We start from the raw sequence: 22,641 nt of genomic DNA, 5'->3' as shown, positions 1-22,641 counted from the left end.
ACATTCTGTAGAAGGACAAGTTCAACTTGCTGACTAACTTCTGTGCACTTGTTTGATTTTTTGTGGTACACCTCGGTTTTATCCCAAGTTAAGAAGTGAATTACAACTCTAGAGGGAGAATGCGGAATGTAGCCTGAGGAGAATCAGAGCTTCTAGGACAAGAATCCTCAGCATTGTTCCTTTGCTAGTAAAGCAATAAACCTTCTTTTTCCTTTTTCTAAAAACTGTGTCCTTGCATTGGCATTTGGGACAAGGACCGAGCTTTTAATAACATGAGGACAAAGATAGATATGATACACATTTCCCAGCCTTTTTCTGGAAAAGGGAAACCTACTTTGCAGAGTTATGTCCCCGAATCACAACAGGTACTTAACTGAACACAACCGGTACTTAATAAATACCTATAAAACAAAACCACAATAAGCATTCTGAATCTTTGTATCAAATTTCTTCCTATGAAAGCTAAACCCTTATCTCTATACTATCCCCGAATATAAAAAAAATTAATCTCAACCAACAGTTACTACAAGAACATCATTTTCTTGCACTTGCTTCATGGAGGAAAGTAAATTACTGATCTATGGAATAGAAGGGCTTGACTGTCCTTCACCTCTGGCTATGGTACTTAAGGATAAGCTATTATAAGAAATTGTAATACATTTTACTATTTTAAAGATTTTTATAATTTTTGGGGGGATCAAGGTATCTACTGAAGTCAATATTACCATGGAATACTTCCTACAAAATAAATGCCCCATTTCTAACAAAACCCCATTTCCACAAATAATTATATCTGGCACTGGCCTTAACAAATATAAGCTCAGTAGGCTTGTGTGTGTTTATGCAGCTGACATTTTCTTTTCTTTTTTTTTAATGTATGACAACTTAATTGAATTCTAATGTCCAGAAGAGCAACATCAAAGTTTAAGTTAAACAAGAACAACAAAACAAACCCAGATCTATTTTTCTACTTTAATCAGCAATGGAAACAGCTATTCATAGAAGAATTGTCTCCACGTTAAAGATTCAAAGACCTCTAGCAGAGATGAACTAGTCAACTACTACTTCTGGGGAAATGTAGGCCAGGAATGAAGATAAATTTTTAAAAAGTATGCCATTGCAGCAGATATTCATATACTACTTCCTAAATATATTCAGGATCCAACCAAATTTTAGGATCTACTGCTTCAGCTCTGCCAGAAATAAGTGACCACCAGGTTGACAGTGATAGACTTTTTAAATTAGCTTTTCTTCTTCTGTACCTGCTCACTGCCCCCAAATTATTCTTCATAGAGCAGCTAGGATGATCTCATTAAAATATAAGTAATTGTATTACTTTGCTTCTGCTATGATTTGGATATGGTTTTGACGGAATCTCCAAAGTTTTACTGTGTTAAAATGTGATTCCCCATTAAGAGGGTGGAAACTAAATCCCACTATGGTGTTTAGAGGTGGGGCCTTTGGGAAGTGACTAGGATTAAATGAAATCATAAGGCTGGGGCCACCATGATAGAATCCTGGTGGCTCTAAAAGAAGAGACAGAGATCAGACACAAACATACTTGGACACTCAGTCTCTTGCCAGATGATGCTCTGCATCACTTTGGGACTCTGTAGCAAAAAGGCCAAAAAGACTATCACTGGATGCAACCCTTTGACCCCTCACTCCAGAACCATGAGTACAAATAAATTTCTCCTAACATGATCTGTGGTATTGTGTTATTAGCAAGAGAAAATGAACTAATACATTTGGAACATTCCAAAGACTTCCCAACCCAGTTAAAGTTCTTATAATGTTGTTCCTAGTGGAAATGTTTTTGATTGTCAAAACTGGGAAGAGCTACCGGAATTTAGTTGGTACTGAGTGTTAAATATCCCATGGAGCATTCATATTAGTGAAGTTCATGAATTTTATTCTTTTAATATAATCTGAATTTTCCAAAATGCATTCTCTGTGAAAATTAAGGGAAAGCTATACATTGTTGGACACAGAATTCTATCAAGAATTATCCCCCATTTAAAGTCTCACTACTGTTTTTTTTTCTTTTTTTATTGGTTGTTCAAAACATTACAAAGCTCTTGACATATCATATTTCATACATTAGATTCAAGTGGGTTATGAACTCCCATTTTTACCCCAAATACAGATTGCAGAATCACATCGGTTACACATCCACATTTTTACATAATGCCCTATTAGTAACTGTTGTATTCTGCTACCTTTCCTATCCTCTACTATCCTCCCTCCCCTCCCCTCCCATCTTCTCTCTCTACCCCATCTACTGTAATTCATTTCTCTCCTTGTTTATTTTCCCATTCCCCTCACAACCTCTTATATGTAATTTTGTATAACAATGAGGGTCTCCCTCCATTTCCATGCAATTTCCCTTTTCTCTCCCTTTCCCTCCCACCTCATGTCTCTGTTTAATGTTAATCTTTTCTTCCTGCTCTTCCTCCCTGCTCTGTTCTTAGTTGCTCTCATTATATCAAAGAAGACATTTGGTACTTGTTTTTTAGGGATTGGCTAGCTTCACTAAGCATAATCTGCTCTAGTGCCATCCATTTCCCTGCAAATTCCATGATATTGTCATTTTTTAGTGCTGCGTAATACTCCATGGTGTATAAATGCCACATTTTTTAATCCATTCATCTATTGAAGGGCATCTGGGTTGGTTCCACAGTCTAGCAATTGTGAATTGTGCTGCCATGAACATCGATGTGGCAGTATCCCTGTAGTACGCTCTTTTAAGGTCTTCAGGGAATAGTCTGAGGAGGGCAATAGCTGGGTCAAATGGTGGTTCCATTCCCAGCTTTCCCAGGAATCTCCATACTGCTTTCCAAATTGGCCACACCAGTTTGCAGTCCCACCAGCAATGTACAAGTGTACCCTTTCCCCCACATCCTCGCCAGCACTTGTTGTTATTTGACTTCGTAATGGCTGCCAATCTTACTGGAGTGAGATGGTATCTTAGGGTGGTTTTGATTTGCATTTCTCTGACTGCTAGAGATGGTGAGCATTTTTTCATGTACTTGTTGACTGATTGTATGTCCTCCTCTGAGAAGTGTCTGTTCAGGTCCTTGGCCCATTTGTTGATTGGGTTATTTGTTGTCTTATTGTCTAATTTTTTGAATTCTTTGTATACTCTGGATATTAGGGCTCTATCTGAAGTGTGAGGAGTAAAAATTTGTTCCCAGGATGTAGGCTCCCTATTTACCTCTCTTATTGTTTCTCTTGCTGAGAAAAAACTTTTCAGTTTAAATAAGTCCCATTTGTTGATTCTTGTTATTAACTCTTGTGCTATGGGTGTCCTATTAAGGAATTTGAAGCCCAACCCCATAATATGTAGATCGGAGCCAACTTTTTCTTCTATCAGACGCAGAGTCTCTGATTTGATATCTAGCTCCTTGATCCACTTTTAGTCAACTTTTGTGCATGGCAAGAGGAGGGGATTCAGTTTCATTTTGTTGCATATGGATTTCCAGTTTTCCCAACACCATTTGTTGAAGATGCTATCCTTCCTCCATTGCATGCTTTTAGCTCCTTTATCAAATATAAGATAGTTGTAGCTTTGTGGATTAGTCTCTGTGTCCTCTATTCTGTACCATTGGTCCACCCGAATGTTTTGGTACCAGTACCATGCTGTTTTTGTCACTATTGCTCTGTAATATAGTTTGAAATCTGGTATCGCTATACCACCTGATTCACACTTCCTGCTTAGAATTGCTTTTGCTATTCTGGGTCTTTTATTTTTCCATATGAATTTATTTCATGATTGCTTTATCTATTTCTACAAGAACTGCCGTTGGGATTTTGATTGGCATTGCATTAAACCTATAGAGAACTTTTGGTAATATCGCCATTTTGAAGATGTTAGTTCTGCCTATCCATGAACAGGGGATATTTTTCCATCTTCTAAGATCTTCTTCTACTTCTCTCTTTAGGGTTCTGTAGTTTTCATTGTATAAATCTTTCACCTCTTTTGTTAGGTTGATTCCCAAGTATTTTATTTTTTTTGAGGATATTGTGAATGGAGTGTTTTTCCTCATTTCCGTTTCAGAAGTTTTGTCGCTGATATACAGAAATGCCTTTGATTTATGCTTGTTGATTTTATATCCTGCCATTTTGCTGAATTCATTTATTAGTTCTAGTAGTTTTTTGGGTCTTCTAGGTATAGAATCATGTCATTCGCAAATAGTGATAATTTAAGTTCTTCTTTTCCTATTTTTATGCCTTTAATTTCTTTCGTCTGTCTAATTGCTCTGGCCAGTGTTTTGAGAACTATATTGAATAGAAGTGTTATAGTTAAAGCTTCGTCTCAGGGTTTCATAAACTGACTTCCAGACCACTCACGTATAATTGAATCAAGCCTTTATTGAAGCACACCGGTGGTGGCTGACCAGAACATAAAGCTGTTCCCCTGATCAGCCCTGAACAATTGCAAGGGCACTCCTTATAAGCCTGAAAACCGCAAAAGGGATGTTCAGGGGGTCTAGCCAATGCAAGCAAGCCAGGTTACAGAAGCGGGACAGTGCAGTCAAGCGGAGGGAAGCCTAACCAATCACAGTTAGCCCAGTCACCCCAGTTACAGAAATAGAGCCCAGTTACCCTAGTTACAGAAATAATACCCCATTAGGTAGTTCCGTGTTCTTAAAGGTTTCTATAGCAAAAGGAAAAGAACAGCTTGCTCCAGTCATGACTCTTCTACTTGGCATGGTTGTTTTACAGGATGAAGTCATAAAACAAAATGGAGTCACATTTGCTCCTACTATCACACTACCAATATCAAACTGTTCATGGTATCTGAGATACCAACATAACACACCTATAATGAGCCTTAATTTATAGCTGTCAGTTAGCAACTATATAAACTTTCTACATAAAGATTACTTATATTCTTCTACACAATGAAAAACACTAATTACATTATTGGTACTTTATTTCTTCTTTTTATTAAGGAGTAAGCACTGTACTTTGAACATGAATCACTTGCCATATATAATCTGCACATATTTCCAACCTTCTATACAGTCACTTGTTGCTTAATGTCGGGGACAAATTCTAAGAAATATGTTGTTAGGCAATTTTATCACAGCGCAAACATCATCAAGTATACTTCTACAAACCTGGATGACATAGTTCGACCACCTGAAGTGGCCTCTTTTTCCCCCATCTAACTTTTTTTTTTTTTTGTACCAGGGATAGAACCCAGGGGCACTAAATCACTGAGCCACATCCCCAGCCCCTTTTTACTTTGAGACAGGGCCTTGCTAAGATGCTGAGTCTGGCCTTGAATTTGCAATCCTCCTGGTCTTGGCCTCCCAAGTCACTGGGATTATGTGTGCACCACTGTGCCCAGCTACAGCAAACATGTTTGTTTTTTTTTTTAAATAGGAGTATACACGTAAATAGCTTATAGTAAATACATAAAACATTTAACAGTTACTTATTACCATTACCAAGTATTATGCTATACATAATTGTATATGTAATACATTTTTATATCACTGGCAGCACAGCAGATTTGTTGACACTAGCATAGTGTCATAAACAATATGACACATAAACAATATGATATCACCAGGTGATAGGAATTTTTCAGCTCCAATATAATCTTATGAGACCTTATGAGATCATATATGTAGTATGTCTCTGACATAAACATCACTAGGTGGTGTATGACCATACTTGTGTGATGTCAGCTCCCACTGTTCTTGCCCTCCTTCGCTATGCTCCATTTACACCTGCCTTTGAGGTTATTTCTTGAAACTTTCAGGTAGCTCTAGCACAGAGACTTTGTACTTGCTGTTCCTTTTGTTTTTAAAATAGTTTTTTAATATATATATATATATATATTAGTTGTAGATAGACACAATACTTTTATTTTATTTATTTATGTGATGCTGAGGGTCAAACCCAGGGCCTCATGGGTGCTAGGCAAGCTCTCTACTACTGAGCCACAACCCCAGCCCCTTGCTACTCCTTTTAACTGGAATGTTCTTTCCCAGTTACCAACACTACTTCCTCAAATCATCACGTTTTTGTTTGAACATCTTAGCAAGACTTTCCCTGACCACCCAATTTAAACTAGAATGCCCTCCCCACTCAATCTCTTTTTCCCAGTAAACTTTTCACTACAGTACTACTCATTTATCTGTTCTGATTACCTACCGCCTGGTAAAACAAAATCCTCCTAAAATAGTGGTTTAAAACAATATTACTGTCTTGCTATTGCTGTCTTTCACAATTCGGTGGACTGCCTGGGTTTAGCAAGGTGGTTCTTGCATGGATTCTCTGTATGTGGTTACTCAAATGAGTTCTAGTAATGAAGTCATCTGAGGCTCCTCTAATGAGCTAGATATTCAAAGTAACTTCTCCCATCAAAAGTGTACTACCTCAGACGGTAGAGCTCAAACAGTTGGTGGCTAGCCAGGCATGTGACCACACAGCCTCCCACATGACTAGTCTGAGTGTGCTCAAAGGATGATGGCCTCACGATAGCCAGAATGCTCATATGATAGTGACTTGCTCCCAGAACTCATGTTGCAGAAGAACAAAGGAAGAAGCTGTGGGGATTATGACCTAGACAAGGAACTTTATTTCTACCATGTTTTATAGGATATACAAAACCAGCCCAACCTAAGTGTAGGTGGGGACAAGAGAAGAGTACAAGTGTTAGGAAGCATAGTATGCTAGCTAGGAAGCTATCTTTGGAGATAGTGACCACAAAATCTATCATACTCTCTATTTTAGTTTTTAATTTTTTTATTTCCCTTCTACAAGGATGTACATTTCACAAGGAAAAAGACTTCTGTGTACTTTGTTCAGTACTAAATTTTCAACATTTTAGGTACTCAATATTAATTAGAACTACTGAATTAGATATGCATCAATAATTCACTTTATCTGCTTGCTTCTCACCACAATCCAAACTCCTACTAATTTAACTTTCTGAAAGGGATTTGGGGTGAATGTGGCTAATTCTGGAAAAAGATAGTAAAAGACAAAATTGAGACAAAAATCAAAGACGGAAACATCAAAAAGGGTCCTGTGGACATCTCTCTGATCACCCCAGTACCTAGTTTTTCCTTGTCAGGAAACTCTCTTAAAGCACTTACAAAAAGCAAATCATGATTTGACATTTAATTATTCTGTATAATTACTATTATAAAAGGTAAAACCCAATTAAATATTTAATTATTCTGTCTGTGGATAAAAAAAAAACTGTACTTTTCTTGAGGACCAGCTTATTTTAATTAAACAATTTTTAAAATAAACTTCTCAATGGCTGGGATATAGCTCAGTTGGTAGAGTGCTTGCCTTGCATGCACAAGGCTCGCAGTTCAATCCCCTGCACCACCAAAAGAAAAAAAAAAAAACTATAAACTCAACAGAGGACCCAATACTCATTTGTGCATACTACTATGTAATAGGAAAAAAAATTAACTAGCTAATGAATTCTCTTCATTGGTAAAGGCAAAGAAGCTAGAAGTTTGAGAAGAAAAAAAGGTATTGATCACAATCACCTAGCCTATCAATCCTGTGTCTATATTTAGTTATTGTTCAATTTAGCTCATTAATGTTTTCAATATTGATTTTCTATTAGCATTTTAGTATGCTTCTAAATTTTCCATGCTCACACTGCATCTGAGACCAATTAAATACAAATTTCTGGGGGGTAGTATCTAGATATTCATACTTCTTAATGTTCCTAGGTAAATTTAATATGCAGTCAAGTTGATTCTACTATCCTGCAGTCTACTGTTATGTATAACTGATTAGAAGAAAAAAAAGATTGAGAATCGCCAGGTGTGGTGGTGCATGCCTATAATCTCAGGAGGCTGAGGCAGGAGGATCACGAGTTCAAAGCCAGCCTCAGCAACTTAGCAAGGCCCTCAGCAACTCAGTGAGACCCTGTCTCTAAATAAAATGGGAAAAAAAGGGCTGGGGATGTAACTCTGTACTTAAGTGCCCCTGAGTTCAAACCATAGTACCAAAAAGATATTGAGAATCATTGCCCTAAACTCTCCCTTTCCCTTATCCCCATCAGTAGTGTTCTAAGGTGGGGAGGGGGAGAGAAAGTGAAGTTAAAAAAAGATTTTAATTTACTCAAAAGGAGACAAAAAAAAAAAAAAGGAGGGGGCATTTACTTTAAAATAAAGGCACAAAATAAGATGGCTAAATAAAAAAACAAATGCATAAGCAATCACAATAAGGATTAAGTTAATCCAACAAGAAAGTAAAGATTCAGATTTAATTTTGAAAAGCATCTGAGCTATATGCTGTTTTCAGGACATATCAACAATATAAGACAAAGAAAGGTTTACAAGAAAAGTAAGAATGATGGTAAAAAAATTATCAGATACCAATTCCATGCAATTTCCCTTAACTCTCACTTGAGCCTCAGGGTTATACACAATTACATATAAGAGGAAAGGAGGAGTAGGAGAAAAATTATATAAGTGGAAGAAACGATTTATAGTAGAGGGGATGGAGAGAGAGAAGGGGAGGGGAGGGGAGGGGAGGGGTGAGGGGACAGTGGAGAATGGGATAGACAGCAGAATACATCAGTCACTAGAAAGGCAATTTGTAAATCAATGGAAATGTAACTGATGTGACACAGCAATCTGTATACGGGGTAAAAATGGGAGTTCATAACCCACTTGAATCAATCTGTGAAATATGGTATATTAAGAACTATGTAATGTTTTGAACAACCAACAATAAAATAATAAAAAAAAAAGAAGTAGAAAAAAAAATTATCAGATAAATACTGATCAAAACAAGTTGGAGGCTAGGCGTATAGCTCAGTGGTAGAGTACTTGCCTAAGCATGCATGAAGCCCTGGGTTCAGCTGTCCAGCACAGTAGAAACAAACAAGTTGGCATGGTTAAATGAATATCAGACAATAAACCATAGGCAAAAAATATTGCTAAAATAGAGGGCCACTACATGATAAAGGATGATTAATCAAGAAACAATTCTATACTTGCATTACCTAATAACATAGCCTCAAAAATATAAAGAGCAAACACTATGAGAAAAAACTAAAAAACATACCAAAGGATTATAATAGATCAATAATTGACAGGTAAATAAATAAAAATAAATTAGGGCTGGGGTTGTGACTCAGTGGTAAAGCACTTGCCTAGCATGTGTGAGGCCCTGGGTTCAATCCTCAGCACCATATAATTATAAATAAAATAAAGGTTTCCAACTATAACTAAAAAATAAAATATTAAAAAAAATGATCAGTGAGCACATTGTAGATTTGATCATACAATTAATACCCTTTTTCTAATAGACATATATTGAATATTGTACCCGGCACACAGAACATTTATACCAAAAGACAATATTAAGTACCTGAAAATAAATATAATAAAGATATTAATAATCTTGATAAAGAAAATTATTAAACTCTATTGAAAAACCACTAAAGAAAACCTAAGTATACAAAGTGATATATCATGTCCAGAGATAGAAGACTCATTACCATTAAAACACCACATTTTCCAAATTGTTCAATATAATCCACATTATTCCAGTTAAAGGTCAAATAGGGTTTTTCGAAGCTTGACAAGAAATTACATAGTTTATATGGAGGGGAAAGAATTAAGAATAGGCAAGAAACTCCTAAAATAAGGAGGGAAGATTTGTCTTGCTTTCATCAAGACTTATCGAAGAGCAATGACAATTAAGACAGTAAGCTAATGGCACAGGGATATTCCAATAAGCCAATGGAACAGAACAGAGCATACAGAAATAGACATATTTCATAAGTGGAATTTTGATTTGTGATACAGCTGGCCATTCCAATCACCAGATAGAAGTGAACTATTCAATAAATGGTACTGAAATAATTAGTTATCCATTTAAAAAAAAATTAGACTCATAATATCCAAAACTCAATTCTAGGTAAACTGGAAAACCTATGTATTCAATGTACAAACTACAAAACTTTAGGAAATAATGTAGAAAGGTTTTCTTAAAGTACAAACCATAAAAGACTAAAACTTGATTACATTTAAAATTAGAACTCTTTTCATTAAATGATAGTATAGAGAAAAAGGCAAGGCACAAACTCAGAGAAGACATCTGCCATAACACCATCAACAACAGATTAGTAATATCCAGAATGTGAAAACAAATCTCTATGAAAAGACAACCCAACAGAAAATATTACAGAAGAGGAAATGAATGGCCAATATTCATAAGAAAAGATTCATAATCTCAATAGTTATCCAAGAAAAGCAGATTAAAACCACACTGAGGTTCCTTTTTCTACCCATGAGATTAGCAAATTTAAAAGACTTTGAAAATAGCAGATGTTGGCAAGGATGTGGAACAGCATACCCTACTGGTGGGAGTTTAAATTCTTTCTTCCCTTCCTGTGAAAATTTGGATTTATTTATTAGTAAAGCTGAAGTTAAGAATATGCACTTCCCCCACCCTGTGTACACCATGGAAGGTATACTGAAATCACCCAGAATCTAACGCTTAAGTCTTATTTCCAGAGATTCTGATTTAATTAGAACATAGTACTGAGAGGGGGGGAACCTCACCACAAAAGCTATGATTCCATTTGTATGAACTAAAAAATGTGCAAAACTAAATATTTAGCCTAGGAGTACATTCATGTGATAAAACTTTTTAAAATAAGAAAAAGCATGGGAAAAATAAACACAAAATTCAAGATAGTGGGAGAAGAGAGATGGAATGGGGAAGTGGGGGATCAAAGGTACTAATAATATCCCTGTTCTTAAGTTCAATACTGGTATAGGTATGTACTCTAAACTGTCTACACAGTTTGCATTATTTGAGAGATCTACAATATTTAATACAAATGAATTAAGCATTAATAATAGGTTACTTGTGCAAAACAAAACAAAAACCAAACCAAACAAAAGCAGTACTGTACAGTGGCTGCCATCAGTAGGCTGAGTAAATGTTATCTTTTCTCCCTTGGGAATATAAAAGGCTATGTGTAAAGAGTGACCCAAAAGAAAGAGCAAGGAAGCTTTATTTCAGTGAGGCACTCATTCTTCAGAGTTGTCTGTTATCTATTTACTCTACAGACAATAGACTTTGTTTAAAATACAGTTGTGCCCTTTACTGCATGGCTTTTGACAAGTTTTTCTGAACCTTGTTTCCTCATCTAAAACAACAATGATAATCCATCAATGAATATTTATGGAGCACCTATAGCACCTACCAGTATACTAGGTATGATGTACAAGGAAAACATATTGTTTCTGCCCCACTGAAGGACAAATAATTCCTACTTCAAAGGCTTGCTGCAGAGATCACATACTATCTATCTGTAAAATAAAGGAACTTGACATGGTACCTAAAATATATTTGGTATTTAATAAATGTTACTTTTCTTTCTTTTTTCTCCTTGAGTTATTATAGCTAATAAGTTCCTTCTGTTTAGTGGTACACATACACACACACATACACATTATATATTATTACATATTATATATGATATATATAATATACATACACATGAGTGAAGCAACACAAATGATAGTAAAATTATATGCAAGTATTACTTGACTTAATAACATACTATACCAATGCTGGATATTGCTATTAGCTTAGATCTATTCTCAGGTTAAATGCTGGTGTCTAAATAAAATAAGAAGTACTTTAAAATTATGAACCCAAGGATAAATAGATTCAGATTTCATAGTATCTTTTTATATTTATAAGGATTCGACTTAAAATATATCCTTGTAATGCTCACAGTTTGGTTTTAATATGGCTAGCTTTCACATTCACATTGTTTGGGTGGCATTTACTATAGTAGGATCTTGTTTTTCTCTTAAAAATATAAATTCACATTGTTGAGAGGGAAAATGGAAATAACTTTGTAAATCAAAGAGCATTAGCAAAGTACTTTTTACAAAAAAAAAAAAAGGAGGCTTAACAAATATTTATAGGATGAATCAATCCTATAATTTTAGTCCAGTTGTGTGGCTGAATCATTTTAAGAATGTACTCCACTTGGTGAATATGTGGAATGGAAGAAATAGTTCAGACTTTGGAAAGAAGTAGCCCCAGGCTCCATCAGTTCACAATCTGAGGCTTTTTTCTCTTTTAGCAGTGGTGTTAAATCACAAGATTCTCACTTCACAGAGGAAGTGGCAAAAACACAACACGGTCAGGAGCACAATAGCTTCTTGAATCAGTTCTTTTGTCAGTGTCCTAGAAAACAAACTTGCTTCTCTGAATCCAGTGTGGTATTTTCTTTTCCTCTTTTAATTAAATTTTTTAAAATTAAAAAGTAATAGGGCTGGGGATATAGCTCAGGTAGTAGAACACTTGCGGTGCATGCAGAATGCCCTGGGTTCAATCCCCAACACCACAAAAATAAATAAATAAATAAAATTAAAAAGTAACATATCAAATTAAAATTGAGAAAAATTTTAAAAACTGGTAACATACTCTGAAAGCTGATTCATATAAATAACCCCTTCATGTATTACTGGCAGTAATAAAAACTAGTACAATCTCTATAAAGAACAAATTGTCAATCAAAATATAAAATACATATCTCTTCTGAGTAATGACTTTTAGAACCCTATAACTATATTTACTCATGTGCCAATTGAGTATATATAATAATATTCAATGCAGCATTACTGATAATATTAAAAGAATGGAAACAAAATTCCATGAGTAAAAGAATATGGTCAATGCATTAAAACACATGTCTTGATACACTGGAACAAAACACACCCTTGAAAGGAGCAATAGGAATTACTGATAAATAAAAAAAGGAAGGCCTAGAGCATTGTAATTAGTAAGCTACCATATATGTAATAAATAAATATATGAAAAGATTTGTATATCTTTGTGTAAGCAAACAATATATCTGGATGACTAAATAAGAAATGGTTAACAATGATTACTTACAGGAGGAACAGGACAGCTGGGAATTGGGAAGAGAGGAATCTGACATTTCACTTTGTGCTTTTTTTCTCACTTTTGAATTGTGTACCTTATACATATATTATCTTTTTTAAAAGTAATATATGAATAGGATAAAAAATTCAAAGAATTTAAGAGAGTAGACCCCATTCCCCAGGGTTAATGTAACTGAGAGTCTATCTTCCTCAACATGTTCAAGGGTTAGGCATTTTTCACATGTAGAATCTGAACCTCGTTAGTAGAAACAGACATCTCAACAGGATTGAAAATGACTAATCTTAACGTTGAAAGTTCTGCAAAACTAAAATAGTCTTTAGAAATTATTAATTAGCTCAGCACAGTGGCACACGTGTGTGATCCCAGTGATTTGGGAGGCTGAGGCAGGAAGATTCCAAGTTCAAGGCCAGACACATGGGTGGGGTAGGGGAGATATCAATCAATAAGTACTTATATGTTCTAGGAAGTACTCAGCTTTTCCCCCAAAGAAGCATATATAAAATCTAGATGGGGAAACAAAGTGATGAATAAGAAACATTTTGAAAAACAATGGAATCTTAAAACAGGCCACTGTGACTGAATACAAGAGTACAACAGGAGTTGGAGATAAAGAGTTTAATGTTAGCTGAAAAAAGTGGTTTATTTGTTTTGTTTTTCTCAGAAGAGGTCTGACTTGTGTTAGCCTACATATCATCTAAAAAGTTTTTAAGAGTGTAAGGCCCAGTACAGGGGAGAGGTGGGGGGAAGTTTAAAAGAAAATGGGTTAGAATAATTAAAAAGTGAAAACATCAAGCAGAATCCAAAACATGATATGTTCCATAAAATTTACAATAACCCAAATTCCTGAGGACTGGTAACTTCTTACTATCATTTCTAGAATGCACACTTGTTTAGAAAGGAGAAATGCTAGTGTTTACATCAGCCTGATCTTGTATACTATTTTCCTTATTTTTAATTAGCTCTTTGAAATTTTCATACATATCAACCACTTAAGGTTTAATTACAACCTATAAATACAGTGTTATTTACATTTTGCAAGTGAGGAAATTGAGGATCCTGGTAATAAAAATAAGTCAAAAAATGACTAGTCTTTTTGTGTGCATGTGTAGGGAGGTGGGGGATTGAATTCAGGGGCACTCAACTCAACCACTAAGCAATATCCCTAACCCTGTTTTCGTATTTTATTTAGAGAGAGGGCCTTGTCTTAAAGCCTTGCTTTCACTGTGCGTGGCTTTGAACTTGTGATCCTCCTGCTTCAGCCTCCAGAGTTGCTGGGGTAACAGGTGTGTGCCACCTCACCCGGCTCAAAAACTGACTAGTTTTTTTTGACCCATTAATTTCTGGTATGTTTGTGTGGGAGGCTTCTTAGACCCATTCCTCTGTGAAACTGGTAAAAGTTTTTTAAAATGAACAGTAACAACAACAACAGACATTTAAATTCTCTGGCCCTGATCCTAAAAGCATGCAGTAAATAAAGAAATATCTATTCAGGAAAATCTACGAAAACTTGATAAGGACTAAGGTGTCTGCTTTGTTTGAGCCAGAGCCCATTCCCTCCTAATCCCCTCACAGCATGGCATGACAGAAACTCCACTCCAGGATGATATAGCCAAGAACAAAGGTTCTGTTTACGCCAATCCCAGGTGGAAGGCTCTGTCCCCAGACCATGCATGGGCTATGGTTTCCAGGTCAGCAGAGGCAAGCCCAGGAGACCTGGGGCTGCTGTCACCCCCTCCACTGAGTATTCAGCTTCTAAATCAAGATGTCATGCAGAGAATCATCCATTGTCCATGCTTCTAGCATTAGAGCTCTGGCTCTAAGATTTTGCCTGGGCAGGGTATCAGGCCATAAAATAGAGGTTGGATCCCTCCTCAAAGGCACTGACTTTATTTGCAAAAGAGTGTGGAAAACTTCTCTAACTGAAGGGTTCTCTCCAACACTGGTGATTTGGTAAAAGGCAATCAAGAGATTGGCAGATCCGTTGGAGATAAAGGTTAAACTGTAGATCTATCGGTGTGCCAGAGACATACTGGAAGAGCTAGAAAAGCCCTTTCAAGGTCACAATAAATCTCACACACTGATTTTGAAAACTATCCCCTTAAAGGAGTTTGAAATTGACTGGATCAGTTTGAGATAAAGTTTATGCTCTAGGACACTGTTAAAACATTGGAGCAATCACACTACATGTGGTCAGGGGAAGAAACAGCCAAAGGAAACCCTGTCCAAAGAAGTGCCATCTCTGGGTGATTGTGGGCACATCAAGCCTGTGCCTGAGGGCAACATCACAGCCTTTACACTGCTGAGGGTTGGGGAGACTTGTATGTTCAATACATAAAAGTATTCCTGTGACTCAATCAACAACAAAAAGACAAAGGACCCAATTTAAAAAATGGGCAAAGTACTTGGATATTTCTCCAAAGAAGATATATAAATGGTCAATGTGAAAAGATGCTCAACACCCTTAGTCATTAGGCAAATGCAAATCAAAACCACAATGGGATACCACTTTGCATTCATTAGGATGACTATAAATCAAAGACATAAAAAATAACAAGCATAAGCAATGATACAACGAAATTAGAACCCTCATATGCTGCTAGTGGGAATGTAAAATGGTATGGCCTCCTTGGAAAATAGTTTGGAAATTTTTCAAAATGTTGAAAACAGTTACCATATTACCCCTAAATTTCTTCCAAAACAAACGAGATAATGTTTATCTCCATCCATAGAATCTTTTTACAAATGTTCTCAGCAGTATTACTCTCGTAACAGGTAAAATGTAGTACACCACAAATGTCCATTAACTGATAAATGGATTAAAAAAATAGTACATCCCCATAATGAAATACCAGTTTGATATAGAAAGGAATGAAGAAAGGACACATATACAACATGGATGAATCTCAAAAATTGTGTTAAGTCAGAGATGTCAGATGCAAAAGACCATATGTCATATGAATCCATTTATATGAGGTGTTCCAGAAGAGGCAAATCTATAGAAAGTAGCATTGTGGTCAGAGCTGGGAGTAAGAATGAGAAGAGACTGCTAATAAATACATTGGCTTATTTCGGAGTGATGAAAATGCCCTCAAGTTAGAAAGTGGTGAATGGCTGCACCACTTTCTGGATATACTAAAAACCAGGGAGTGGTACAGATGTAAGTGGGTAAATGTTATAGTATGTAAAACATGTCTCAAAACATTTTTTTTCCTTAAACAACAACAACCAACCAACCAACCAACAACAACAACAAAAACCCCAAACTGCTCCATAACCTCATTCTTAAAGCTTTATTTTCTATAATTTGCCAATATGAACCTTCAAATCTGTTCACTCAGAGTCTAATAAAACCCCTTCAGCTCAACTTAACTTTCCAATTCTTCTCACATTGTTCCCCTTACTGGGAATACCTTCCCTAAGATATAGTTAAATCACATGTTCATTTTGAAGATTTTTCTGACCGACTCAATTCTCCCTGACAATATTTTGCTATAGATTTCATATCATTTATAATTGGTAACACTGTAACCTCAAATATATATAGTCCCACCTATTCCTCATCAACTTCTAGTCTGCCACAGCTCTAATTCTTGCCTTCTCTTGTATCTTCTCAGAAACAAATGACAGATACGTCTGAATTTCTGATGGCATTACACTCTGATAAACCCATCATAAATTGAAGATACCATAAATTGAAAATGTATTCAATGCTCCTAATACACTGAACATCACAGCTGAGCCACATAGTACATTGTAGAGTATCGTTGTTTATCCCCAAGATCGTGTGGCTGACAGGAAACTGTGGCTTGCAGCTGCTGCCCAACATCATGAGAGAATATTCGTATCAAGTATTGACAGCCTGGGAAAAAGATCAAAATTCAAAATTCAAAGTATGGTTTCTGCGCTAGAGAATAGTAGCTCAGTGTTCGATTCCCAGCACCACAAAACCAAAACCAATGTATGGTTTCTGCTGAATGCCTATCATTTTTGTACCATCACGACACTAAAAAATCAGTAAGTTGAAGTATCCTAAATTGGGAACAGTCTATAGTTGCTTCAGGATTGTAAAAACCAATCATAATTTTGGAAACTCAGCTAGGACCTTAAGACAAAGAGGAAAAAGTATACAAATAATAAATGCATGATAAATAATATCAAGGATTAAAAAAAAAAAGAATTTTCCTTACTTTATCAAATCCTGCCAAGTCAGCAGGTTTATAGGCCAGAATCTCAATTACGTCTTTCTATCCCTCATAACATTTAGCATAGCACTTGAACACAGAGGTATCAAATGTCTGCTGAAAAACAAATAAATGCCTTGAATGTGACTTCTTACATCTACTCAGTGGTCCCCAAATCTTAATATCCACAGTCATAAATGAGGAAATGTGGAAAAGAAAACAAAAATGATAAGGCATATATTCAGTTCTCAATAAGAGTACTAGAAGTTTAAGTTCTTACAGAACTTTTTAAGGTTTTAAGGTCTCCTCTTACTGATACCTTCAAACCTAAATTTCTATTAGCCATTTTTAACTTAAAAATGATTACTGACACTTCAATGCTGTCACAGGAAAAAAAGAAGGCTGTTAAATGAAGCAAGATTTTTTTTTCTTTTTGAGGCGGGGTGGTACTGGGGATTGAACCCAGGACACTCAACCACTGAACTATGTCCCCAGCTCTTTTTGAGACAAGGTCTTCTTGCTAAATTGTCCAGACTGGCCTTGAACCTGCCTCAGCCTTCCAAATAGCTGGTATTACAATTGTGCACCACCACACCTGGTAGAGAAGAATTCAAGAATTTAAATACAAAAGTTCCACTTCTTCAGACCCACTTCCTAAAAAGTGGTTGCCAACATTCATACCCCTATGCTTCTACTAGTAGCCAGGAGGAAATTAAGAATGAATCTTGTAAGGACACAGGTGTGTAAGGTGTAGGAGGTGAGAATAAGAAAAAATACTGCTTACAAAGGCAGAGCAAAAGGTGAGTCTTGGTATCTGAACTTCTGAAAGCAACAAAGATAGCAGGCCATACATAACACAAAAATCACAGATGCTGAAATCTGATCTAGACCCTGACTACAGTAGGATCAATGAATTCAAGAGCATGTCTTTCTAGTACTCTAATTCCATTATGTAAAATTCCTCTCTCTGGCCCTGAAATGATATGAACTTCATTTTTCATTTATTTAGCTTTAGAAATATATTTTTTCCTCTTCCTATTCATATTTATGCAGTAACTTTCCTTTGGTTGTTTAGCAACCAAAATACACAGACTATAATCACTCAGATCTACTTAGATTTTCCTGGTAGTATAGAAATTATCTCCCAATTTATCATTATTTAAGTTTGTTTAATTTGGGTCTCTTTTAAAATTCCCTTATTATTTGTAAAAACTCCTTGAAATTATACTCTTGCTTCTCTGTTTAACATTCCATAGTTTAGATGAAAGGATCATGAAATGCATTTAAGGTTAAGTAATTTTTCTTCACATCAATATTCACAAAGAGAAAATAAACACCTAGAAAAGAATGTTTTTTAGAATACACTATCATTTTGTCATTTGCTAACTTCTTTGAACTCATATATAGATGCTAACACTTCCACTTTAAACATTCAACAGGTTTTTTAATTCTGCTTTTTTCAGAAGGTTAACTACCATCCAGATTTCTTCAAGTATGAAGAAAGACAACATTTGATTACTATTCCTAATAATAATGACTTCAATACGTCAGGACAACTTTTTACAATGAAAACTTTGTTCAAAAATATAAAGAGAAAGCATGGTTATCAAGAGCCAGAAAGCCCTAAAACTGAGAAAGCAGTTATATACACATCTTGTCAGCTAATAAAATCAACCGAATGTTTAAAGAACCACCTTGATATTTACTAGAGTTAAAGAATTCAGCAAATAAATAAAATACAAAAAGCACAACTCATCAATTTAGTTCTCTTTGTCCATCAATATGTGACTAGCTAATGACTTTTTCAGCTGTAAAACTAATAAATGAAAGGCTTTCAACTGACTATAAGAAAAGTTGGAAAAAATTTTTTTTCCTGCAAGAAGGGCAGGCTGACAGTACCTGACACATAGTAGGAAATCCAAAAATGGTTGTTAAACAAAGAATTAAACTAAAAACCTTAATGGGGTATATACACAAATCATTTCTTATGAAAATGTAATTTTTCTATTTTATTCATCTTTTTAAATACTTTAGCTGTAAGTGGACACAATACCTTCATTTTATTTATTTATATGTGGTGCTGAGGATGGAACCTGGTGCCTCATATATGCTAGGTGAGCATTCTACTGCTGAGCCACAACTCCAGCCCTTTTATCCATCTTTAAAAACATGATTTATGTTCAAACATCAACTGATGGTTGAATTTGCAGAATATTTTATAATTCTTATTAATCTCTAAATTTCTCTAATTAACCATTTCAGTGGCTTAAGGAAAGCAAGTAGAGTACTAAATTAAAAATTCACTCCTTTCAGTCACAGTATTAGTAATATGGCTAGTAGGATAGGGAGTCAGAGCAGTTGTAATGTATTAAGAATTACTACAATCAATTTCAGGTGCTACCTATGGTCTTCTTATTAAATTTAAAATGGGGTTAGGGATATAGCTCAGTTGGTAGAGTGCTTGCCTCGCATGCAAAATCCCCAGCACTACAAAAATAAGTAAGTAAATAAATAAATAAATAAATTCAAACAAACCCTCAGGAGAAAAATATCAAACAACAATATTTTTCCAAGATGGGAAATAGAACTCACCTCAACTTGGAAAAGCTCTCCAGCCCCCTCACAGTCATTGGATGTAATTATTGGAGTATGAATGTGCACAAAACCACTGTTCTGGAAGGAAAAGAAAAAACACTCTTTTCAATATATCTGCACATGAAAAAATTCCAAGAATATACACTGTGTTGTTATACTATTAAAATGGAACTCTTGAGAATGCCACATCAAATCCCCCCAACCTTCCAAATATGAAGCTATTGAAAGATGGTTGAGTATTTTACTATGCACAGAAGCACAAAATTTTTTAGATTTGGAACAGACTTAGAAATTAAGTTCTCCAATATCTTTATTTCAAAGATAAGAAAGCTGAGTCCCTGAGAGATTTAGTAAATTGCCAAAAGCCACATAAATAGTCAGTGGCTAAGCCAGGGTTGTAACCCCGCGCTCAGGCTCTGTATTGCTATTCCCTCATTTTCTACTTCTCTAAGTTACTGGTGTTGGTTCAACAAACACACATGTACATGCGCGTGCGCGCATGCGCGCACACACACACACACATACACACATACACACACACTCAACCAAGGTTAATGCATAGTAATGCTGCCCGTATTATTCAGGGAATACAAAGCAATCAATATGAAGTTCAGTTATGTGGGAATAAAACCTCAACTGTGATAAACCATCAAAAAGAAAAATTAAGGCTAATAGGGACTAAAGAAATGCATAGCAAGAGAGGCAGAAATGACTAGTGGGAAGTCTCTGTCATTCGATCGATGGCACAATCACTGCATGTAGCACAGACAGTGTACTTCCTTGGCCTGAAGAGTATTCTGAGTAGCATCAAGTCCATCCATCACCAGGCGCCCAACGGCAGTTCTTCCCATCAAAACTGAGACTATTTCCATTAGTAAACCACAAAAGCTGTTGCTAGTAGGACTGAAATAACCCATCAACTTCAAGGCTACACTTCTTTCATTGTGACTATGTATGAAGGCAAAGGTTATAGTCAGTATAGATGTAGAAGGTAGCTAAAAATAAATTTGTAATACAAAGCCAGAACAGCATGTGTTTAATGCAAAATTCTAGCCTTGAAATCAATACAATACACTCACATCTATGCTAAATTCTGCCTATCACCAGTAGAATATAACATCTCCAGGCACTGTCAGGGATCTCCCAAATATGAACTTTTATAATTATATTATAATTATATTTAGCCAATGACTTAAGATATAGGCTGATTAACTAGTCAAGCTATAAATTAAGCCCCAGAAAGTATTCAAATATGTACTTAACCTGAGAGCAATGTGCCTAGAAGTGCTGCACAGAGCACATCATAGAGAACCATGGAAATACAATCAATAACATTACTTCATAAAATTTTTATCTCCTAGGAGCCAAGAATTATGAACATGAATCATTTATTCCACATGAATGTAAGCAACTATGAGCATGAGTGGAGTAAACAAAGAAAGGAAGTGAAAAATTCAAAGGAAATGAGGGTGGGGAAGGGGAGGTAGAGCGAGAGGAGAAAATTTAATGGCTGAATGTAATTATCAAAGTTAGAACTGGTCAAATGCCACCAGGAACAGCACTGTAAACCTAAGGTCAATAATTATGGGATTCAAAATAAAAGTCACACAGGAGTAGGAACCATTTTTAATACTTAACTAACGTCAAACCTTTACAAAATGGGTTACTATAGCTTTTTAAGCTTTAATGCTGCTAGCAAAGCTTATTGAAGTCTCTAACATTACCAAAGAGCTATACATGAGAATACAAAGGAAGAACAATAAAGCAGTGTACACAAAGTCCAAAAAAGAGAAAGTGGGAGGAAAAACAGATAAAATGAAAGTCAAGAGCAAGGAAAGGAGGAATGCTGTCAGTATCTGCTCCAGAGAGGCTACCAGTGTTAGGTACTTATACACCCCAGAGCAAAGGGGTTTCTAAATAGAGGTACGAGGGCCAGAAAAGGAGCCAAAAGTGGAAGTAAATGCTTTACCCAATTGTTAGACTCCACCTGCCACTTCCAGATTGAAAGAATTTGATACACATTCTAGAAACAGGTATTTTAGAAGGTTCTGAGTATCCAAAAACTACAAAATTCACATACTAAGGCCCATACATATCACTCAGAAAACTAGTGGATATTTTCCCTTTACACTTAACTGAAATAAATATCATTATTTAATCACCATCAACAGAAATGTGACAGTAATTGCTAGACACTAGCATACCACTGGCAACAAAAATCAACAGCAAGAGGAGTCCAAAAAAACCCATAAAAAAAAAAAAAACATAAAAAGCAGTCACAGGCACTCCAAAACACAGGCCATCCAACACAGGGGTTTAAAACCACTCCACTCCATTGCAGGCTCTGAAGGACTGCCATCCAGAGGAGACAAGCCCTGAAAGGCACAGCAGTCTTTTACTGCTTCATTTGAAAAAGACAGGCAAGCATGCAATCCATTTTAGGAACACTTAGAAAAAAATGGGCCCAAAGAGAAAAACTTCAGTTATTTGAAAAATCTGGCTCTTCTAAATGACTCATTTTGAGGACCATAGACAGCCAAGTTTTAGCACATGGCATGTGTGTCAATTTTATGAGCAAACCAAGTTAAATACAAAATATTTTCAATACTAAAACCAAAAGATAACTCTAGATTTTCAAAACATTCTAACTTAAAGTACCTCTCAAGTTTCTATTTCTTCCATTTCTCAATTTTTATTGATAAATTTGAAATGTATGAAAATTTTACATTTTAAAGCTTAACATCTTTTAGGGAATTTAAAGTAGAAGAAACTGTACCAAATAGATGATATGTAATTATTATTTTATATGTCCTAAGAGCGCTACAAGTGACTACTTTAAGCAAATCAATCCTAAATGTCTCACATATAAGTGGATAACATAGAATGACACATCAGGATTATATTTTTCAGGGCATTACAATTAAAAAATGCA

The 22,641-nt window shown here is 35.6% G+C and overlaps 1 protein-coding gene across 4 annotated transcripts in view; it reads right to left on the bottom strand.

Moving 5' to 3' along the window:
- The window catches only part of NARS2 (asparaginyl-tRNA synthetase 2, mitochondrial), a 143,842-nt gene that overhangs the window by 106,176 nt on the left and 15,025 nt on the right, over window positions 1–22,641 (bottom strand). For all 4 annotated transcript variants that reach the window (XR_014020397.1, XM_081279089.1, XM_081279091.1 and 1 more), the window contains exon 5: window positions 19,707–19,787. Coding sequence is in view for 3 of the 4 variants with exons in the window: in XM_081279089.1 (XP_081135215.1) it covers window positions 19,707–19,787 (81 nt within the window). In the remaining variant the exon portion in view is untranslated. The remainder of the gene's footprint in view (window positions 1–19,706; window positions 19,788–22,641) is intronic.

The sequence above is a fragment of the Spermophilus citellus genome, assembly GCF_964194105.1.
Source record: "Spermophilus citellus genome assembly, chromosome: 2".
NCBI classification, from domain to species: domain Eukaryota; kingdom Metazoa; phylum Chordata; class Mammalia; order Rodentia; family Sciuridae; genus Spermophilus; species Spermophilus citellus.
This window is presented reverse-complemented; position numbering and strand designations above follow the sequence as displayed.